At 42.0% G+C, this 22,084-nt stretch overlaps 4 protein-coding genes across 5 annotated transcripts; 2 read left to right on the top strand and 2 right to left on the bottom strand.

Annotated features, from left to right (window-relative positions):
• Positions 1-103: 103 nt before the first annotated feature.
• Positions 104-9,421, bottom strand: si:dkey-71l1.1 (uncharacterized protein LOC569883 homolog). 2 transcript variants are annotated; one of them, XM_041951960.1, is made up of 13 exons: positions 9,245-9,421; positions 7,968-8,024; positions 6,250-6,425; positions 4,613-5,694; positions 3,904-4,103; positions 3,318-3,385; positions 3,096-3,188; positions 2,881-2,982; positions 2,426-2,531; positions 1,979-2,101; positions 1,792-1,868; positions 1,610-1,712; positions 104-1,526 (listed from the first exon to the last, which is right to left on the bottom strand). In XM_041951960.1, exons 5-13 carry the CDS (start codon positions 4,085-4,087, stop codon positions 1,387-1,389), a joined length of 996 nt encoding a protein of 331 aa, XP_041807894.1. In that variant the 5' UTR covers positions 4,088-4,103; positions 4,613-5,694; positions 6,250-6,425; positions 7,968-8,024; positions 9,245-9,421; the 3' UTR covers positions 104-1,386. The 2 variants fall into 2 exon arrangements, with proteins under 2 accessions (XP_041807894.1, XP_041807895.1); XM_041951961.1 differs by lacking the exon at positions 6,250-6,425.
• Positions 5,022-8,186, top strand: fdxacb1 (ferredoxin-fold anticodon binding domain containing 1). The gene is made up of 6 exons (XM_041951958.1): positions 5,022-5,040; positions 5,318-5,506; positions 5,598-5,754; positions 6,268-6,471; positions 6,584-6,742; positions 6,848-8,186. The coding sequence occupies exons 2-6, from the start codon at positions 5,329-5,331 to the stop codon at positions 8,010-8,012; spliced, it is 1,863 nt and encodes a 620-aa protein (XP_041807892.1). The 5' UTR covers positions 5,022-5,040; positions 5,318-5,328; the 3' UTR covers positions 8,013-8,186.
• alg9 (ALG9 alpha-1,2-mannosyltransferase) lies at positions 8,807-16,596 on the top strand. The gene is made up of 15 exons (XM_041951959.1): positions 8,807-8,952; positions 10,927-11,062; positions 11,189-11,323; positions 11,606-11,676; positions 11,784-11,872; positions 12,495-12,630; positions 12,739-12,826; positions 13,156-13,261; positions 14,009-14,131; positions 14,534-14,688; positions 14,809-14,938; positions 15,040-15,187; positions 15,308-15,437; positions 15,515-15,645; positions 15,924-16,596. The coding sequence occupies exons 1-15, from the start codon at positions 8,813-8,815 to the stop codon at positions 16,045-16,047; spliced, it is 1,842 nt and encodes a 613-aa protein (XP_041807893.1). The 5' UTR covers positions 8,807-8,812; the 3' UTR covers positions 16,048-16,596.
• Positions 16,597-18,184: 1,588 nt separating this feature from the next.
• layna (layilin a) lies at positions 18,185-22,084 on the bottom strand. Its single transcript, XM_041952954.1, has 8 exons — positions 22,009-22,084; positions 21,863-21,883; positions 21,364-21,661; positions 20,297-20,454; positions 20,171-20,215; positions 19,977-20,039; positions 19,780-19,876; positions 18,185-18,875 (listed from the first exon to the last, which is right to left on the bottom strand). The coding sequence occupies exons 1-8, from the start codon at positions 22,082-22,084 to the stop codon at positions 18,185-18,187; spliced, it is 1,449 nt and encodes a 482-aa protein (XP_041808888.1).

Consider the following 22,084-nt stretch of genomic DNA (forward strand, 5'->3'; position numbering starts at 1 on the left):
CACAGTGCTGTATCTACAGAACAATGCAATATATTGGCAACAAAAGCAGTAACTCTAATAGAAATAACATCTTTAATAAATTAAATCCAAAAAGACAGTCATTCCCTTCCACTTCTCTCCATGCTTATATTACATTATGTATAAAGAATACATATGCAACATTTCATATGTTAGACAGGGCTGGAAATGCCCAGAAGCAGCGTGAGTAGTGCAGGTTGCATACAGGTCAGTGTTTCCATCTATATACATACAGTACAGTCCTGGCTCATTAGAGTCAGTGCAGGGCTACTCTCACATCCCTCAGCTGGAGGTTAGTGTATATGGAGTAGCACCTTTTCTCTTACAGTCGACAGGCTGTTTGTTCATGTGTGAAATCTCACACGCAACTTTATGCTGGCAAAAAAAAAAAAAAATTAAAAAAAGTCACACAATCAAACACACAATCACTTACTCTTGCTTTAAGTATCATACTGGCATTTTAGCATGATTTCACCCATGTTACACTTCTGCTGACCAGTTTGTTTTCAGACTGATCCTCTAGGCAATAGTTTGTTTCAGCTGTAATCTATTTAAAACTCATCCGTTGGAGCATTCAAGTAATCAGAGGCACCCAGATTTCAGAGTTAGGAGACGGATGCATTGATGAGCTATGCTAAATAAGCCCCCCATGAAAAACGGGAGACGAATATGGGCAATAAGAAAGGAATAACGTGAATTTGATCATTTGTATTACCTATCCCAAGCAGTGTGTTACTGTTTGTCTACAAGTTGACTTTAAAATATTACAGGCATGAATGTAAACCAGTGTCTACGTGGAAAATTTACGTAAGTTTTGCAAACAATGGTGTGCTTTACAAAATGGTCAGCAGAGAGTTCAGGTCGGAATTATAATTATTGGGTTAAAACATGAAAACACTCCTCTTTCTCAATACACTCTATATACATTATGTTTCTTTATGACTACCTACAGTATAAAACTTTCATTTATTTTTAGTTTTCAGTACAGTACGCCTCTTTTCCTTTCTGTTTCCAATGCCCGGTGGGTGATGTGCAGTCCGGTTTCAGGGGGACAGGAACACATCTCCAGTGTCAGTTGTTGGGCCCCTCAAAACGTTCATCCATTTCTCCTTTTTAATCCTATTGCCACACAATCAAAAAACATCACCTCAGTTTTGAGAGGTAGGTTGCAAGATGAGATGCATTGATTTACGGGAACATTTTGGGCTTCAACACCCGAACAATCCACGATACTCCGGTGGTTCGTTGGAAGCGTTTTTGTGAGGCTGATAAACCCCGGAAGATCGTGTCAGTACGAACCCTCTGAAACATGTCTCTGGATGGATGTCCTGATGGCGAGTTGTAATTCCAGCAGGGGTTAGTGAGGGATTATCCCACGTTGACGCCAAGGCCCACCTGCAGCTTGTCTCCTCTGTGATTCACAAAGGCACCCATGATCAAGGTGGCAGGGAGTGGAGTCAGACGCTTCTCCAACACGCCTCCGATTATGCACCGACTGTTTATCATTCCTGAATGCACACACACAAAAAATCTCATGTGATATATGTTTTCTTCACATTTTCCACAGAGCAAGCTGCAGAAACAAATTTACCTCGAAACACCATGTTAGCCTCTGGGAGTTCCATCTGGTACCCAAAGGAAGTTGTAGTCTCCTGCGTCCTAGTACTGGCTTCAAACTCAACCCCAACTTGGATCTGGTGACCAAACACACATATTTTCAATATGCACCTAAAGTAAATGGTGTTTTATGCAGTATGGTGGTATTTGCTGTACCTGTTTGTTGGCTCTGTGATAGTAGCTAGCATGGGCACCTCCTTTACCAGCATTCAGCGTCGCCACCCAGTTTGGTCCTGCGTGGAGAGAAAAAAGGTGCTACTGCTGAATCAAGAAAAAGCGGATCAGGAAAGATAACGGCTCAATTAACTTGCATGTTTATTCACAAATAAACACAAAATCTCACTGGAGTATTGTCCAGCCAGAGTAAGAATTCCTCCTTCCTCTGCTCGGCCCCGATGATAGACCAGCTCCCCTCCTAACACCAGCCCAGAAGACACGCTCTGCAGGAAGTGTGCCACAAGGATGACTGCTCAAGAAAAACACACACACACATACAAACACACACAATAGATTAACAATATCAACTACAATATGATGAAAATGTATTTTTTCACTAAGTTGACATTTGTATTCAGTTAAAACTCTATAGAGAAAAAGGAAAAATATTCCCCAATCAGTAAAACATCAGCAAAAAAAAGAATATTTCACTGATTCAAACTGCACTTGTTTTTTATATCACTGGATAATTATAGCAAGCAAATATACTGATCCATCTTCATAATAAACTGATGACTGTAAAACTGAGTGATGCTCAGGCGAGACTGTTATCATTCCACCTGACATGACTCACCCGACTCTCTAAGGACATCTGGGTTGGCTACTGTCACAGCAGCGGTGAAGTCATTCCCTCTGTACTCCGTTTCAAACTGCCACGTTACAAACTGGGACTGCTGGGTCTAAAACACAATCAATGATTCAAAGATTAAGACATCTGCAGCAAATGGCATTCATTTCATGTCTATGGCATGTCTGTCTATCCTGGGAGCGGGATCCCTCCTCCGCTGGTCTTCCAGAGGTTTCTTCCATTTCCTTCCCCGTTGAAATGCTTTTTTTTAGGATTTTTTCCTCATTCAAATCGAAAGTCTGAGGACAGAGGGTGTATGCTGTACAGATAGCAAATCCTCTTGAGGCAAATTGTGATTTGTGATATTGGGCTATATAAATCAAGCTGACTTGACTTGAACTTGTCTGAACATTGAATTTGATAGACGGATTTAAAGAAAAAGACAGACATTAGGATCTCACCTGAAGCACTGTTCTGGCTCGTACACGCTCAGTAAGATGCAGCAGAGCGTGAGCGTTCAGACTACCTGAAGAGTCCATCTCACCAATCAACGCTGGAGCATCCTAAAATGTGTGGAAGGATCGAGATGCGGCCCGTCAACTCAAAAAGGCAGCAGCTTCAACATTAATGATATGGTAGCGGTAAAATATTTGTTGTTTGGTGACTTGTGCCTGACCTTGTCCTTGCTGTAATCATCAGACTGCAGATGCTCCACGTGGAATCGATAGTAAGAAGAACTAACTGCACTGAGGTGGAGAGCATGACTGACCTGGATGCAAACACACACATCGTGTACAAGATAAGGCATTTTAACATTTTAAGATGTAAATCCACACCCTTATTATCTTTACATGCAACAAATTGTTTGAATGTAAATTGATGTGGGTGGAAAAGTCACCTTGAAGAAGCTGCTCAGGGTTTTATTGAGGATCATCTTGACTCCCTCAATCTGTTGAGGAAACACATCTGAGAAGGAAAGCAGAAAAACAGTCAGATCAATGAGCATTTACATGTACTGCACTGTAATCATCTGACTATTCATCATTTCTAATAATGATTGAAAGAGAAAAGCTAATGGAAAATAACAACAATAATTTCTCAGATTGAGGGATTATGTGTAACTAACTTTTTTCTGGAGAAACATTATTACTGGGTCACAAAAATCATTCCTTACACATCTACAGCCATAAAAATACACTTTTACACATTATTTTGGGAGAGCAAACTGCATGTAAACTTTGGGGTTAACAACGTAAACAACTGCAATGTTCCACCAGCATATGTAGGCATTGCTTTTGTCACAACTGGCAACCAATGTGCCTTCAAGAAACAGTTGTAGCTTTAATAAATATGCCACATGCAAAAGAGTTCTTGCATCGAGCACATAATTGCCCACTTTCTTCCCTGAATTCCCTGCTCCATGGCTGGTACCTGTTTAGCCATGCTGTGCACTTCAGTGTGCACTGCTTTTTAGCTAGACATACCTTTGCAGCTCCTGTGGAGAGAGTGGAAGCTGCCTGGGTTGGGCAGGCGGCCATCTCTCCTCTCCCAGCGTGGTGGACTGTCCCAGTGAGCAGGATGTGCGTCCCAGCGAGAGGGAGTAGGGTCCGTGGAGAAAGGCCACTTCTGATGGCCTGGACCGGAAGACAAAGCCAGAACGCTGCCCATGTGGGCACAACACTTCCTGCAAGACACAATGAAACAAAGGAGAGATTTTCCATGACGCTATGACATATTTATCTGTCTCACCTGCAGCTTGCACCTGCACTATTTAAGGCCAGAGTGTCCAATATGAAGAAAACAGAGGCCGAGCATAAAACCTGGCCTGAAATACAATTCACAGAGACAAAACCCCTTTTACTTGATCAAATGACGTGTATACACAATGCTCTGACTATAAATAATGTAAAATCAGTTTAAAGTTGTGTTATCACACCTACACTCACAGACATAAAAAATGCAAACAAAATTAGGAATAGTTTATATTTATAAGTTTATATTTTTACATGTATTTTGCTGGTTCTTTAAATTGGTTAATATTGGAATCAAAATTGCAATTACAAGAATGATTGCGATTGTGCGCATCATGCAAGGCTGGCTGTTATTTTCATGTGCAGGTGCAGCAACTCCGTTAGCTAGCATGACCTTAGCATCAGCAACACCAGACAGATATGTGCGCTGGTTCATGCTTACCTATTTCCGTTGTGGTCGAGAGAGCTTACAATCACGGGCGGAACTGAGAATCGCACATCAGAGAAACTGTCAGGTGAAATATTTTGAGATAAATTAGTAATACGGGAAAATAATTGATGCTGGGATCAACTGATGCTGCAAATAGCTCCCTCCTCCAGATGTGATGCGCCGCCCAGCAAATGTGTCCCCCTGAAACGACGACGGGAATCCAGCAGTCTGACAAATTACGCTTTTACACTTGCATATATAAAATTCAGTGGTAATATTATTAAGATAGCAACTACACATTTCACCAGCCTAGCTTTAACGTAAATATATTAATTTGGTTGTTTTTCGGCTATTAGTGTCAACAGCGTAACGTTCGTTAAGCATTGTTTCTGGTCGGACTACTGTATTTGTGACACAGCGTTCAACGCAGGCTGCTACAGGTGAGATAATATTGTTGAGCTCTTCTGTGCTGCAACGCCGGGGAGCAGGAGAAGGTCAACGGCTTTATTTTACATTACAGTCAATGTGTTTCTTGCTGTTCAGCCGACGTAGACATATGAAAACACTACGATCATATTAGACCACGAAGAAGACTGAAGGTGGTCTTCGTCGCTCCCACGCGCGTCTGTTCCTCTCGTATACAGAGCTGTAAAGGGGGGGAGATTTCGAGGCGAAATCTCTGGAAACCTGACTTTTTGTGTCTCCCTTCGTTTCCAGTTGGACGGGACATGTCTCCTTCACGGTCCATACTGTTGGTGGGAGAAGGGAACTTCTCATTTTCTGCCTGTGTGAGCCAGTTGTACTGCGAAACAGAGACCAGCATAACGGCCACTTGCTTCCAGCATCAGGAGGAGGCACTGCGGCATGAAGGCGCAGCCACTAACATACAGATCATCAAGGACTCAGGTACGAGTTTGTGAGTCATTTTCAAATTTGTGCTGGGCTGAATTCTGTGGGACTACATTTGTTGTACACTTTTTCTTCTGTGTTTGATCAGGTGGAACGGTGCTTTTCGAGGTGGACTGCAGAAAGCTGGGGGAATGCGCCTCTCTCCAGGACCGTGTGTTTGACCGTGTGGTGTTCAACTTTCCTCACTGCGGGAGAAAGAGTGGCGTTAAAAAGAACAGAGAACTACTCAAAAAGTTCTTCCTCAGGTATAACTGCATCATAAGACAGGGGTCTAGCATCAAACAACTATTCTTTCTTCACATCATGTATCAGCTGGAGTTGATCAAATTCTATGTGTCTATTCTATTATTCACACACCCCACCCCCAAAATAAAGAAATAACATACAAATAAATAATCTCAACTCAAGGTCAATTTACTAACTTTAGCTTTTAGCAGTACCTCACATATTTATACTCCACAAAGCAAGGTATCATAACAAAGGATTGTTTAGATAAGATGAGATAAGATAAAAAACAAACAAACATGTATATATACATATATACACACTTATATATACATACATACATATATACACCTATATACAAGAGAGAGTACATATACACACCTATTTACAAGAGAGAGTATAAGCTTCAAAACTCTGATTATTTCTAGCAGTTATGATAAGCGCCTCTAATTGTGTAGATACTTCTATGAACTGAAAACGCTTCCAATGTCCATTTCCTATGTCAGTATACTGACCACTGTCTGTATCTCCAGTTGTGTTCAGGTGTTGTCTGAAGATGGGGAGGTTCATGTTTCCTTGTGCAACGGACAGGGTGGGACACCAGTGGACCACCCGAAGCGAGAGTGGCACAACAGCTGGCAGGTGGCTGCCATGGCAGCAGAGGCACACCTTCTCCTGACTAACGTCCGTCCTTTTGAGAGTGAGAAATACCAGATCTACAAGTGCACTGGATACAGGTAAGGAGTAAAGGTGAGTGTTATGGTGTATAAATAGAAATAGCACTTGTGTGTGGGTGTGTTGTGTATTTGCATACGGGCACTGTCTAATGATAGTGTTGCTGTTGTACAGGAGCCAGGATAAGGGCTTTCATGTGGAGAATGCTTTGCTCCATGTGTTCACTCGCAGCCTCCCCTACACCTCTGCTCAGGCACTTAAAATGGAAGAGGCTGTTGAAGGGGAGAAAGTCCAGTACAATATACCAGCCGAGCTCAGTGATTACATATGCAGGTACAGTAACACAGAGACTCTAATGCTGTTTGAGTATTAAGCCACCAACGCGAAAAAAAAGAAAAAAGTTATGCAACCACATGCTTCCTGTCTCTTCTCTTTCAGGGGATTTCTCTGCTCAGGTTCTGTCCACCCTGTCAGATTGGTGCAAGATTTTCTTCTTGAAGGACTGGGAGAGAAGTGGTCAGTCTCCATGGCGACAGAGACCTTTCCCTTCCTCCTCACGGCCAAACAGCTGCAGGCGTGCTGCTGTGATGTCAACAGTACACACTGCTACTGGATCCACCTCCTTCAGAAAGACCTCGACTCTGATGATCAAACCTCTCCAGACAAAGCGGACAGGGTGAGGAGCAATGGAGCTGAGAGCTTACGGTCTGCATGCTCTCTCGATATTGATCTTGAAGGGGAAAATGGTCTTTATGTGCTGCGTCCATCCCTGCTCCCTCAAATGGAAGAGCTAAGTAAAAAAGACGAATTGATTAACAATGCAGGGAGTCATGAGGGGAGTAATGAAAGTGTTGAGGCTGAAGGACATAAGGAAGACGGCCCTTGTGGTGGCTGTAATGGTGTTACCAGCTCATTATTGGGCATTAGTGGCGTAGTGTTCAGGAATGTGTCCGTCAGTGTCTGGGCTCTGCCTTCCTTTCACGAGCTTCTCCTCAGAGGTGTTTTCCCTTCAGAATGTAAACCCATAAAATCTCTTGGACAAAGGCTGGAAAAGCTGCTCTCTCCCTACGGGGTCTCCCTGGCTACGGAACAGGGAGGACTGCGTCTGATGGCACAGCCAATGGGTTTGGTTGGAAGGGTGTTTGCAGGCAACGCAAGCGACAACATTAGCCATGTCAGGGTCACGGTGTCTCTAAATTTGGACTTCCTTGCCGTGCTCCTGTTCTCACTCCCCGACTGGCGGCTGCTGTGGTCACATGACCCACGTTTTTTAAAACAGTTTGGACCCCGCCCATCGCCAGGGGAACCTTTCCACCCATTTTCCCTGTTCCCCGAGCACATCAGCTTTGACATTAGCTTCTGGACAGGGCCGATGTGGAAGGAGAAAAAGTTCCACGCTGTGGTCCGAGAGGCCAGTCATGGCACCGTGGACCAAGTCAAACTCATCGACACGTTCTCACATCCTGACCTGAGCCAGACCAGTTACTGTTACAGACTTACCTACCACACACACACACATGCTCTGTCACACACACAAGCCCTCCAGTTTCATAAGCACCTGGAATCCTTACTGTCCTCTCGGCTGGAAGTCACCATCAGGTAGCGACATCTGAATCTGTCGAAGGAACAGAGATTAAAGGCTTTTCTGCAAAACTGTAGTTGAACAGTGTTTACAGTAGTTGAGGCATTGCTTCCTGTAGTATGTATTTAAAATGTGATTGGACCTCTCTGTATCTGTGATTAAATGATCATACAATAAACTTGTTATTTAAACATGTTTGTGGTCTATTGAGGATCGATGTAAAATAGTAAAAAGTCACATAGAGTACACCGTGACAAAGCATAAAAGCACATATTTTGCAATGAACAGCCCTGAAATCAATCAGTCTCGGTTGTAATAGTACCTGTAACAAGCAAAGCCAGTTTATTCCTCTGCAGTGGTGGGAGATGACTCTTTACTCCTTTACTTTGACTTTGCACAGTGCAGAAATGCTGTTTTACAAGTGCATACTTTCATCAAAGTACTTGAGTATTACCAGCTAAATGTATCAACAGTGAAAGCACTTAATGTGCAAAATGGCCCCTTTCAGAAAATATGCAGCCTTAAAAGCCCTGAAACATGTTTTGTATTTTGTTTTTTTCTTACGCACACAATATGTTTTTGGCCTAAAATAAGGACAATATGTTATATATAGTTAACAAGAAGAGCTGAGACGACCAATCCCTTTTGTTTCAGGATTACATTTTTTGCGGCTCAGACTCATTCGTACAGTCCAGGGCCGTTGGAAAAGTCTTATAATAAGTTTTCTTCAACGGCTTTGACACAGTCTGTGATGAGAGCTGTCAATAACCGGACGGCGGCGAAAATATACGAAGTTCGACTCGGGAGCAGCGTCGGAAAACATGGCGGCCAAGGCGCTTCGGCAGCGTACCAGGCGAGGCAGCAGACAAGATGCAAACAACGTGAACGTCCCCGCCGAAGCTCGTCCAGCAAAAGAGGAGAAAGGCGGCGATGACAGCAAAATCACAGAGACTCGGCAAGAGTGAGTTTGACCCGGGAGAAAAGAGGATGGTCTCGCCGGTGTTGTGAGCTCCATTCTCGGGTCTGAATGACTGCTTGAGCGGGGGAAGCTAGCTAGCTAGCTACTTTGATATGTTAAGTTTCGATCATAACAGCACCGTAACAACGATTGATTACGTCCACGTTACACTATACAGGACTGTGTTTTTGCAGTAGTTTGAACTATAATAGCTGTTCAGTTGTGTTTCCGCCCCAATATCTAACTAGTTGAATCGTTTCTGTTTTAGTAGAGCAATGTAGCGCAGTTGGGTTACCTGGTCAGCATCATTCATTCTCCCTAACTGTCACAACGTCAGATCTATGATAGCTGACAACCAGTGGGTCCACTCCTGCCCCGCGCACACAAAGAGCTGTATTTTAAAGCACTGATCGGTGCTGTTGACACGACGCTGAAGTCCCTGCAAAGAATTTTACGACAGTTTGTGGGATGACGTGTCATAACAAAACATAACGTGAGGATCAACGCTAAGCTGCCGCTGAGACGACTAATCTAACTAATCTGGTGATGGGCGTGAACAGGAGGGAACACTGCCGGACACAGGGGGGAGTGTAGGTTAGCACTGTCACTATGAACTCTCATGAAGTGGTCCTACAGTACTGTCTAAGTACTTATAACAAGTACACAGCTGTCCACATCTGGGAGGTCACTGATAAATAATGGTAGCATTTCTCCACTGATAATGTGATGTCAGCCAGCTGGTATGTGATTTTTTTAATCCTATCTTCAGCAAGCTGCTCATTGTAAACACACAACTAATTGATTTAGCTATTGATTTAAGATTAAAAAATTTAGAGGTTTAGCGGTCATGTTCACTGAACAGCACACAAACAGTGTACTGCACTAAAAGACAAGTGTTAAAAACTGATAACAAGAAAAATAGAATAAATGAATGTCAAAGTTTTTGTACAGACTTGACAGAATAGTGTAGGTCTAAATGGAAATGACCTAGACCTTGATCGGTCCAATTAGGTTTGTGTTGATGTAAATCAATAAATTATATAGCTGTATATTAATTAGAATTTGTCTACTTAGAACTTTTAAGGAAATCCTCTCCAGAGTCAGGAAAACCAAACGTAGTGACAAGTGAACAGGAAAGAAAACAAATAATGTGGAATCAAAATGATAATAATAACAAGTTTAAGAAAGTAACGTCATGCTATACTGCTTATATAACAATGATATTTACAGTCATCATAATCGTGTCATCAGGAAGAGCGAGGCACAGGGCTGATTTAAAAAGTAAGATGGTCGCTCAAGACAAATATGAAATTGAACATTTAGATCTGAAAACAAACAACAAACAGATCGGTAACTGTGAAAATCGGAACTGGAAAAGTACGGGAGCACAACTGAAACTGTATAAGATATAATTAGTTTAGATTGCCTTTTTGATTCAGTAAGTGATAATGCTCAGAAACAGTTCAATTTCGTTTTCATTGTAGGACAGTCTTTCAATCTTCCAGGTCATAAGGGCTTGTCCGTTCTCTCCTGTGAGCTGACATTTACTTTGTGTTCCTTCAACCACTTAATTTTTGTAATGACGGGCATGTTAATTAACTAGCTCTAAAATGATTACCCTAATTGTGATCTTAATTGGTGTTTTATTAAGAGCAGGTGCTCTGGAAACATCAATCGGTTAAGCCCCAATATGTTAAAACACATAAACAATGTCAGTTGAAAGGCCATTGTACAGGATAGTAGGCTGCTTGCTTCAGATGGCTAATTAGCCTGTTTAAGATCAAGGTCATTTTCTATTAAATATGCACAAAGCAGACGTGATGTACCATTTAAATCCAGTGAAGTTGAATGTAAGAACCCAGCAGTCTGAAGTTGTTTAATACGTTTTGATGCTGCAGTTGATCTTGATAATAATGCATATAATGATATTTAACAACTGTGCGTCTGTGTTATTTTTATTTTATTTTTTTCAAATAGGTCAATAAGTCGCGGAGGGCAGGTATGGGCTCCAGAAGGTTCAACTGCATTTAAATGCCTGCTCTCTGCACGTTTCTGTGCAGCTTTGCTCAGCAATATCTCAGACTGCGATGAGACCTTCAACTACTGGGAGCCTGTGAGTATATCTCACTACTCTCAGATATCCTAAAGTGCAACATGCTGTCATTGATGAGCCTTCTGGTGATTTTCTAATACCTTCTATGTCAGAATAATCGCTCACTGTTCATGTATGTCATTTCAGATGCACTACCTGCTGTACGGCTCAGGGATGCAAACATGGGAATATTCTCCGTTATACGCCATCAGGTCGTACGCTTACTTGTGGCTACATGCGCTTCCTGCCTGTTTGCATGCCCATGTTCTACAGACAAACAAGGTAGCTGTTCCAAACTTGCTCATTTTAAGATGTTTTGATGATGTTTTAAATGACTTCATTGTCCTATAGCATAATCAGCACCTCTTTTGAGTCCTGTTGTAGTATGTGAAAATCTGTTTTTCAGTAAAAATCTGGAAAAACGTATTTAAATATTAAATGTTCCTACATGTGACCGCTCTAAAACCATACATGGACTCACACATGCATGCACACAAAAGTGTGTGTATCATTAAACTGAAATATTTGCACAAGCTTCAGGCCTCTGCTGTGGTTGTGTTGCAGGTGTTGGTATTCTACTTTGTACGGTGTGTGTTAGCATTCTCCTGCTGTGTCTGTGAACTCTATTTCTACAAGTGAGTAAACAAACTAGGTGCCTTTACATATTTATTAGACTAGATAGATATCTGTATGTATGTGATGTGGAAGTTAACAATTTGGTTTGTTTGTGTGTGTGACACAGGGCAGTCTGTAAGAAGTTTGGTTTGCACGTGGGCCGTCTGATGCTGGCATTCCTCGTCCTGAGCACGGGAATGTTCTGCTCGTCTGCAGGTTGGCCAGATTTATTCAATTCATTAATTTGTTTCTGTCTCTGTCGACATTTCTTACCAATAGATCTGTGCAATATGACCAAATGACCAAAATCTGATATACTGTAGGTCATTTAATATCCAGATAAACATATGTTATGATATAGCACATTGTAGCCCCTCTTTTAGGTATGAGCTCCTCATTTAGTCTTGGCTGTCCTTCTCCTGTGCAGGATTAGCCCGTTCTGTGTCATGTTCACTCTCCTCCATGTTTGCTTGTGTTGCCTACATCCGTGCCGTGCAGAAGAAAGCAAAACGTTGTCCAAATGATGGAAAATATTGCCCTAAAGTGTGTGATTTGCGACACAATGAAATGAATGATAGAATATAATATTAAGCGACGTGTTTTTCTACCGTCAAATTACATATATTGTCATATTGCGCAGCCCTAGTTACCTATGCTGTCAGTTTTTATAATATATTCATTTTGGTATTTGACTCTTGATTACTTGATTTATCCCATTTTATCGCCTGTCATCTATCATCTGTGTGCTTAATTCAGGGTAACATCTTGAGACTGGTATGTTTCTGTGATATGTTTCTTGTTTGCTGACCTGTCCTCTTCTTTTGTTCTGTCTTCCCAGCATTCCTGCCTTCCTCCTTCTGCATGTACACGACGCTGGTTGCTATGACGGGGTGGTTTCAGGATTCAACACCGTTAGCCATTATGGGTGTGGCTGCCGGTGCCATCGTTGGATGGCCGTTCTCTGCTCTGATTGGGTAGGGTGATAAAACTAAAATGCCTGCTTGGTCAGTGATACTTTTCACAGGCAGACTTGGCAGAAAATGCATTACTCATAATACAGCTGCGGCTTATTTCCTCTGCAGGATTCCGATTGCCTTCGACCTGTTGGTGTTAAAGAGGCAGTGGAAAAGTTTTATCATCTGGTCAGCTGTTGCTCTGCTTTTGCTGCTGGTGAGAATCTAAAAAAAATGCATGTAAAACAAATAAGGCTTTAGGCTTTGCATATTACAGGACGACTGTGGATGCACCTTTGATTAGTTAGCGTCACAGCAGCAGTATGTGCACACAGCTTCTGTGGAAGAGTTTATCATTAATGCAGTTATAAAACAGGATATTACATTATGCGTCAAACAGAAAAGAATATAACATTCTCACTGTAAATACTCAGAGTTTGCATAGACATATTTGTAATTTTGTGTTCGCTAAAAAAATAAAAAAGAAGCTAAATGTAAATGGGTCCATTCACTGTCCCCTCTTTTTGTCCTGTGTGTCTTTCTCAGGTTCCCTTAGTGGCAGTGGACTCCTTCTTTTATGGCAAACTGGTCATTGCTCCACTCAATATTCTGCTGTATAATGTCTTCACACCACATGGACCTGATCTTTATGGTAATATACAAGAGCACACATCATGTTATTATCATGCTGGCAAGAGATCAATCATAAACATTTTCCCTCAGTTTATTTTGGCCTTTTGAATTCTATTTTGTCCTGAGGTACTTTTCATAAATGTAGTCTGTTTTTGGGCTGGCAGTAAAAATTTCAAAATTCTTTGATTGAACATGTTAAACAGACCCCTCTCTTTGGTGGGCTACCCGGATCATTACAGCAAGTATAGAACAAAGAGGCTTCATGAACTAAAACTTTTGTGTAGTATCAGGTTTTATTACAGCCATTTGCCTACAGCCAGCGATAGTTATTTCATGTATGCAGACTTTACTAGAGCTAATTCTGTCTGAAGACAGTGAAGCTGTACAATACTGGGAGTGATTACATGTTTAGGGTGTTATAGTGATTTTTTGGCTGATGGAGTGAATGGATCTTAAATGAAGACTGCAGTGCACTGTTGTTATTGGACTCTAGAGGGCATGCCATCATCAACACTAATCATATCTTTGTGTGCCAGTAGGTTGCATTAGTCTCCATTAACTTGGCAGAAACACAGACACACGCACTATTTATAGGAACTTTGGGCTTCAGTGTCCACCATCATTATTCAGAGTTTTATCTGTTATAACAAATCCTTTGACCGCCCCCCTCTTGGGATTTCCCCCTTTAAATAGCTCTTTTAATAATTATACAGTCATGATCTTGTTTTTATGCTCATATATTTGTGTGTTTGTTTGTTTTTTCCAGGCACAGAGCCGTGGCATTTCTACTTTGCAAATGGGATCCTGAACTTCAACCTAGTGTTTGCTCTGGCACTGTTTTCTCTGCCACTCACTGCTCTCATGGAGACACTGTTACACAGGTTCAATGGTGAGGACAGTCTTTGTGTTTACCAGCACAAAAAACAAAAAAACAAAATGTCATTTCTCACACTTTCTGGAGGATGGAAAGGTTGTTAGTCATCTGCCTCAGCCGAACAGTATGTGTTATAATAATATCTGGTGTGGCAATGACGCACTTTCAGATCATTGTCTTGGTGCTCTCTTGTTTACATTCATGAGCACTGTTGCAAAAAGTTATGTTGCTGATAAAACATTGCTATTTATTGCCTGTACTGAGTCCTCCTCGGTATGGGTGTGTATGTATGTGACATCAAAAGCTTGTAGCAAAAACAAGAAATGAATGTAATACATGTTGAATGCGTTTATTTTGCTGTGATGTTCCAAAGCAGCTCCTCTTGTGATTTCTTGTGTGCACACATGTTTTCTGCAGTGCAGAACCTGGGCCGTCCGTACTGGCTGACTCTGTCTCCCATGTATCTGTGGATGTTGGTTTTCTTCACCAGACGTCATAAAGAAGAGCGTTTTCTCTTTCCCATCTACCCTCTCATCTGCCTCAGTGGGGCAGTAGCCCTCTCCTCTCTGCAGGTGTGTTCTGACTTTGATAGCAGACAGTACTCTGTGTTAGTTGGCTTTATTTGTATTAGGCCCCTTTTGGTTATGAATGTGCATGTAAAATGAGGTTTTACAGATTCATTTTATTTGCAGAAATGCTACCACTTCCTGTTCCAGCGGTACCGACTGGAGCACTACACTGTGTCCTCCAACTGGTTGGCTCTAAGCGCAGTCGTGGTCTTCACAGTGCTGTCACTCTCTCGCTCTGTCGCCCTCTTTAGAGGTGTGTGCACCCACAGACACTACTCGCCGAGGCTCAAGTGTCAGGCAATGAGAGTAACAGTTCAAGATGGATGAAATGAGTTTCTTTTTCTCTGTCTACAGGCTACCACGCCCCTCTGGACCTGTACCCAGAGTTCCATCGCATCGCCAAGGACCCGACTCTACACTCAGTTCCTGAAGGCAGGCCTGTCAGTGTGTGTGTGGGCAAAGAGTGGTACCGCTTCCCAAGCAGCTTCCTACTGCCGCACAAGTCAGTATCCAGGATTCCTACACACGTCTTCAATGTCTTGTGAAGTATGGAAAGTGTGCTTTGTCATTTACAGTTGTGACTGTGACTGAGTTGCTGATAAATTCTGTTCCTAATCTACAGCTGGCAACTGCACTTCATTCAGTCTGAGTTTAAAGGTCAGCTGCCTCAAGCATACGCCTCCGGTCCTCTGGCCACACAGATCATCCCGCCTCATATGAACGACCAGAACCTGGAGGAGCCAACTAGATACGTGAGTCACTCAGGAGTTTGTTGGCACTGTAGGTAATAATAGTTGCATTTTAATTTTTTTATATCTTCTCTTGGCAGGTGGATTTACGGCAATGCCACTACTTAGTAGACTTGGACACAGATGAAGAGACGCCACTTCAGCCACGATATTCAGCCAACAAAGAGGAGTGGAGCGTCATCGCCTATAAGCCTTTCCTTCAAGCATCAAGGTATTTTCCCAAATTGTACACAGAAAGAGGAAAAAAGCATGTCTCCAAGATCTTCTTAAGATTAAGATTTAGACAGGGCTTAATGTATTGTAGCTTTAAAAAAAAGCAAAGTGCCCGAATAGAGACCAGAAAAACTGGTTTCCTCTCAACATTTTAAACATTTGGCAGAAATTACTTGACAAAACTGTGTATAAAATTAACAATCATTAATTTTTCCTGCATGCAAAAGCTCGAAAGAGACTGATGCAGTCTTTTAAATAAACATTTTTCTCCCTCAGGTCATCGTCTCTCCTCAGAGCGTTCTACATCCCGTTTATATCAGACCATCACACCACCTACAGGCGCTACGTCATCTTGAAACCGCGGCGGCAAAAGCAGCCTCGCAAGCGGACCCATGGCTGACCTTTGGACCACAGCCTGACCCTGAGTATAAAATCCTAACAAGAGAAATCAAGTCACTTCCCCTCAAAACAGCTGGTATTTGTGCGTGTCTATGTGTGTGTGATTGTTGTGTGCATGCATGTGATTTGAAGTATTTGTCTTCTGAAACATATGATGATATCAGACCCTTTAAGGACATTATGTCTGCGTGTGTGTGTGTGTGTGTGTGTGTGTGTGTGTGTGTGAAGAGAAAATTGTATGTATGCAGGTGTGCTTGGCAGGTATCAGCTGGACCTGTATGCCAGCATTGTGTGTGCGTGCGTAGTGCGGATGCACACTACAAAATTTCACATGTATTTAACCCAGGTCAGGCCTTTACATACAAATATAAGTGTTTTCTTTTCATACTTCACTTGAAAATGTGGCCTGAATATTTATCTGAGAAATCTTGTAGTGTTTGCTTGTCCCACTTAGTATCTTTTCGCGTGCTCTGTTGGGTGTGAGTGGTGGAGGAGAATGAAAGCGAGGGCGTGTTATTAATTTAACTTGGAATGTTAATAAAAAGATGACTGACTGTGACTACAGCCCTCCTGTGTTTTTATTGAGATGGTAAAATCACTGCAGCACAAGCAGACAGATTCAATTCCAATCTCATTTTATTTGAAGATTTCCTTGTGTAACAAACATACAAACCACTCTCACTTACAGGAGAGATGTCAAGGCATTATACATTCTGAATAAATAATAATGATGCTATATTTTATCATTCTCTACAATATCATGCCATTGCTGTGGTCAGGCTGCAGGCACTCAAGCTGAATTTACTGTATGAGCCACCTTTCCACTTGCTAGCATTGTTTTTGACTGCCTTTGATTCACACAACAGGAGACAATAAGTAAGGGAACAATCAGTCAACGAAAATAATTTAAGTTCTGGACATCTTACAATTTAAGGCTATGTCAAAACACACTTGCAGTACATAAAAATATCCAGCCTTGGCTCCCTCAAGCAGTATTGGTTTATTGTGTCTTAATCTGTTTGAGGTAGCCTTATATCAGGTAAACTTGGTGTGATTAAAACAGTATTTTCAGGCACAGCAAACAGAAGGGTCCAAGACCTCAACAGTTATCCTACCAAGCAAAGGCAGCATGACAAGGCCATGCAGATAGTCTACAACACACATCGACGTAGCTTCACTCATCACACATCTGAGACACTCCAAGCTATTAAAAGTCATTTGGCTGCCCTCGTGAGTACATAATATTTAACTTGAGTTTTAAGTTGGCATCTTTGCTGGGCCTCTTCTCAAAGCTGGAGTATCAGCTGCCTCTGAAGGTGCTCAGGTTTCCTGTGTGTACACTTGTCTGTGGCAATCTAAATGAAAACGTTTGAGATGTTTTTTGTTTTTTTTTCACGTATTAAGTTTGATGTAATGTATTTAGTGTTAAGTGACATTTTTTGTTTAGCAGTTTGAGCACAACATCGGCTGAAATGATTGGGGCAGGTTCCAAAGACACATCACATTGATGCCGATGTGTCTTTGTGACAGCTGCACAATCTCATGTCTATGCTGTAGGAGACTTGCAACAAGACGTCATGGCAGAGGAAGAAACAAAGCTGGGTTTCATTTCATGAAGAGAGATGCTTGTTGTGCTGTCTGTAAACTGATCCTTTCAAGTAAGGGTGGAAACAGCAATATGCAAAAGTCTTTCCACACAACAAAATTTTTCTTTAGAGATTAATAAAGTATCCATCTATCTATCTAACATGGCTTTAAATTCAAGGATTGCCATGTATTCGACACTCTATGCATGATTGCCACCGCTTCTCAACAGAGCTGCTCGTCTCTTATAACAACGGTTTTTGGTAAAATGATACTATAGTTTTAAGATCATATTCCTAAACAAATTTGTGTTAGATTACCACAATTTGCCACATAGGCCTAGTGTATCAGCAGGTTACAAGTTGAATTGCTGAGCCAGTGACGGAATATAATTTGAGCATGTCCTCACCTGCTCTGAATCCTCTAAAAGGCTTCAGAAACACAGTACAAACAATTACAACCACATACGTGCAACAGTTATTTTCCCCCATCCTGTCATCCCAGTCCAGAAGCACACATACACTGCCACACACGCGATCAAGTTATTTAGAGGATCAGTAGTTTTCTCTGTTGATCCAGTCTTGTTCATTGAAGTATCTCCCTCTGCTATCGAGAGTCAGGCCGTTTCTGTAGCAGTCCAGATTCGCCTGGTAGGATTTTCGGTTCCCGTAGGTTCCGAGGCTGGTTTGGTAAGTGTCCTCCTTGCCGTTGGTGATGTATGTCTGATAGAGGTCGGCCTTTACCGTGTGACTACCAGACCTCAGTTTGGGATCATAGAGGTCACCCCGTCCTCTCATACTGCCATCATACGATCCATGGTCTCCATACACACTGCTGCCATAGTGCTCACTCTTTGTCGTGCGACGACCGAGACTCCTGTCATAAAACTCTCTATGACTGCTGTCATTCAAGTCCCTCTTTCCTGGGCGGCCCAAGCTGGTGTCGTAGAAGGTGCCACGGCGCCCGAGGCTGAGGTCATTGAGGTCAAAGTTGAGGAAGCAGCTCTCTGTGCTGGCAAGCGTCACAAAGCCGCTCTCCGTGTCGCGACCCCCCAGGTTGTCGTAGTCACCTGTTGGTGTGTCAGGAGAGGAGCATAAAAAGGAGGTGTTTTTGGTGTGCGGCCGAGCTGAAACCAGGTCATCATCCTTCTGGGCGCGAATGACGTTGTAGACGTCAGTTGGAGTGGTGCTGGGGCAGAGGCCCTGGTCTGTCTGGCAGACTTCTGATTTCTGCTCTTTCCTCCTTCTACCTCACACACAGAGAAGCAGAAATAACAGACACCTCAAACATTAGCATAGGATGAATCCTGAACAGTTTTCTGAAATGACGATATATTCATTTTTTTTTTTCAGGTGTTGATTTGACTTGATGATCAGTTTTTAGTCAGAAAATATCAGTGACTTAGTGAACTCATCCAAGTATTGCTGAAGTAGCGAAAGCCTGATAAGGTTTATTTTATCCGTGCAGCAGACCTCCACTGTCATCCAACAGCGATTAAAAACGCATTAATGACCCCCGCTGCTTCACCAGGTGACATGTTCCTCCATTACGATGAACATGAGTGCCGTAGTTTATTTTTAAGCCAACTGACAGCTGAAAATAGTCCCCAGCGAATGCACTATTTTCCTTTCAAAGATGAAACTGTACATTTGTGAGCTGATTTTAAAGATTTAGTCCCCAGCTGGAAAACTTTTCTTGGAGCTGAGTGCAGACTCAGTAGGAAGGTCAAGATACAAAATGAAAACGTGGTTGGTTTTGGTCTTTTCATGGAATTTTTTAAAAAGTAAGGAAAATCTAGTATCACATAAATATGAGTTACCAATTGAGACATGCTGGTTTGGTTTTTATTTTTTCCTACTGAATGAAAATGTTCTTAACTGCTTTTGGAAATCCTTTGAAATGCTAAAGTGAGTTTTTGTAACAATGACGATTCTAGTACGGATATTAACAAAATTAAAAATACAGTAAGCAGCCTTGGGTTTCAGCTTCTACAGTTCGCGAAGATTTGGTACAATCTGCTGAGTGATGATCATATGCTTTACAGTAGATCAAAGGTCACTGCAGGAAATGTTTCTATGGTGAGTGTTGGAAATCTTCAGCTGAAGTTTGTCTTACGTATTTAGTGTTTGCTTTCGTTTGGGATCCTCACCGTCTGACAAGCAGTTTGAAGCAGCAGACTCCAGTCACTGTCAGTAACAGCAGTATCAGGGGAATAGTGGGAATGATGATGTAAACCAAATTCAGAGCTAAAAGAGAGACACGGACAAAGAGAGTGATTCAGATTCAGTGACAGTCATGTAGGCGTTTGGGTATGACAGCATCAGAGTAGTGAGTGGGTCAGTCAACCTGTACTTCTGTCCCGATTGTGGTTGCTTGGATCCGACGGCAGCACCGATGAAGGGAAGACATCTGCAATGAAAAGCATCCATGACGTTTAATCCGTCTCGCTGTTTATTGACCACATTCCCTTTCAAAGTATCAAGAATGTCTGCTAAATCAAATGTTGTGTTTTTTTAACAATCATACTGAGCACATTTTACTTGTTTGAGTGGAGTTGGGAGGAGGGGAAGGGTCCAGTGGCTTCTCTGTGGAGAAAATGTATCACGGTCAGCAATGTTAAAGTATTTTCAGAGTTAAAGTACATACAAATACTGTGTCAGCAGTACCCGCAGTGTATTTGCAGATGAAGTTGTTCTTCGTTTCGCAATTGTCATCGTTCCACTGGAACATGTAGGGCCCCCCAAGACCAGGGGGAGCAGACGGTTGGTGATACATCACCACACACACCTCATAGCCGCATGAAGGCTCATCCCAGTGCCAGTTCCTACAACAAACACACACACAAAGCACACGTACGAAAATCACTATTTCTCAAAGCTACCTTGAAAGAAAATGGCTCACAAATTAAAAGATAATTAAAAAGTCCTGATGAGACTATGGCTGAGTATCAAACCTCAATACTTTCTAAATATTGTCTGAAAACTGAGTATTGAAAGCTATAAAGTACTGCTGGCATCAAATGTCTGGTCAGATTTATTAATCACATTTAGTTATTATTCAATCGTATTAAACTTTCAATAATTGCTAGTTTTAGACTGTTTTATGTAGGCAAAGGTATTGTATGGATGCTTGTGTTTTGACAATATTAGAGGTCGTCCAATAAATCGACCAGGCTGACAAATATTAGTCTATACATTAGGCTATATTAGCTTATTACAGATATATCTGCATGTATCTGCGTATTCGTTGTCTGATGAATAATAGGATGTTGCAGTACAGACAGAAACAAGGGATCCTTAAAAAACAAAAAGTTTTTTCCCATTCTGTACTTATTCTTTAATTGAATTACTTTTATTTTAAATTGACTGTAAAAAACAGTCAGCGAATATATTGTCAGATTTTTTTATACTCTCAAAATCGATATTGATATAAAAGTAAAAAATTCAGTATTAACTCTATGATAGAGACTTTAAGAGAACTTTAGCCTCTTAAAAAACAGATTTTTTGGAAAAAAGTTTATTGCCTATTTATCAAGGGATTTTTTTATTGGTACTGAAACTCAAGTGCCATGTCAGCAAAATGTGAGGAAACACCTTCCTTCAGCACACATTCCTCATCATACAACCTGCAGTGAAAAAAGACAAACAAAAACACAAAAACCACTTGAAATTTCACTTCATTGCTCTTAAATTCACTTCTGACCTCTTGACCCTCTCGACCAGTAGCCACCCACCTAAACGTGGACTTGCTGCCGTCCAGCCAGTAGTACTGTGGGGAGCAGTCTGAGCTGCTGTCCTCATCTCTATGGTTACGGCGGAGACCGATCCAGAAGTCTCCATCGGTTGGGCGGAGCTCTGTGATGAGCTGCTCTATGATCTTCTGCTCAGATGCTGACTCCACACTTAGCAGCTGCCCTCCGTCCCGTCTGCAGGCGAGCTCTGCCTCTACGAAGTTCAGCCTCCGCCGGAGCTCGGAGAAGTAGGCCAGCTTGTAACACGGCTTCCCTTTTCCTGCCTTGCACACACGTTGACCTGCAACCAAACACATACTCCTGTTTACACCACATCACAAGCCTAACATATCACAAGCATCAGCTACATTGTCTATTTTAGAGCACTGAATAGAAGAAATGACCTTACTAAGGGAATTATGGGAGTTCTGTACCCACAACTACAGGCATAGAGTTAGTTGTGGAAGCCATTTATAAACTATAAGAGGAGTATGTTGCCTACCTCTGGCTTCGAATATATCCGCTTCAAGAGCCAAACATCCAACATAGAGTCGGGGAAGCAGACCATAAGGAAACCAAAAACAGATCCACAAGTGAATCAAGAGTTCATGGCTGTGGGCTGCGTTGTGTTTTTTGTGTGCATCTTACCTGTAATTAGGCTTGTGGCTGCAGATGGATCAAAACATAAAAGCAATAGGTGACAGAAGATTGTGAGCAGGTCCAT

This window comes from Chelmon rostratus, chromosome 14, assembly GCF_017976325.1.
Source record: "Chelmon rostratus isolate fCheRos1 chromosome 14, fCheRos1.pri, whole genome shotgun sequence".
Taxonomy (NCBI): domain Eukaryota; kingdom Metazoa; phylum Chordata; class Actinopteri; order Chaetodontiformes; family Chaetodontidae; genus Chelmon; species Chelmon rostratus.

Bases quoted from the DNA above. Each gene is read 5' to 3' on its own strand.
- si:dkey-71l1.1 (XM_041951961.1), bottom strand. From the start codon at position 4,087: ATGGGCAGCGTTCTGGCTTTGTCTTCCGGTCCAGGCCATCAGAAGTGG. The intron at 2,102-2,425 runs GTGAGTCATGTC...TTTCTTGAGCAG, and splicing joins AGATGTCCTTAGAGAGTCGG to TCATCCTTGTGGCACACTTC. The intron at 1,713-1,791 runs GTACAGCAAATA...TTTGGTCACCAG, and splicing joins ATCACAGAGCCAACAAACAG to ATCCAAGTTGGGGTTGAGTT.
- fdxacb1 (XM_041951958.1), top strand. From the start codon at position 5,329: ATGTCTCCTTCACGGTCCATACTGTTGGTGGGAGAAGGGAACTTCTCA. The intron at 5,507-5,597 runs GTACGAGTTTGT...GTGTTTGATCAG, and splicing joins ACAGATCATCAAGGACTCAG to GTGGAACGGTGCTTTTCGAG. The intron at 6,472-6,583 runs GTAAGGAGTAAA...GCTGTTGTACAG, and splicing joins TACAAGTGCACTGGATACAG to GAGCCAGGATAAGGGCTTTC.
- alg9 (XM_041951959.1), top strand. From the start codon at position 8,813: ATGGCGGCCAAGGCGCTTCGGCAGCGTACCAGGCGAGGCAGCAGACAA. The intron at 11,324-11,605 runs GTAGCTGTTCCA...GTTGTGTTGCAG, and splicing joins ATGTTCTACAGACAAACAAG to GTGTTGGTATTCTACTTTGT. The intron at 15,438-15,514 runs GTGAGTCACTCA...TTCTCTTGGCAG, and splicing joins TGGAGGAGCCAACTAGATAC to GTGGATTTACGGCAATGCCA.
- layna (XM_041952954.1), bottom strand. From the start codon at position 22,084: ATGGACCTGCTCACAATCTTCTGTCACCTATTGCTTTTATGTTTTGAT. The intron at 21,884-22,008 runs GTAAGATGCACA...TGGCTCTTGAAG, and splicing joins AGCCACAAGCCTAATTACAG to CGGATATATTCGAAGCCAGA. The intron at 20,216-20,296 runs GTACTGCTGACA...TTTTCTCCACAG, and splicing joins CATCTGCAAATACACTGCGG to AGAAGCCACTGGACCCTTCC.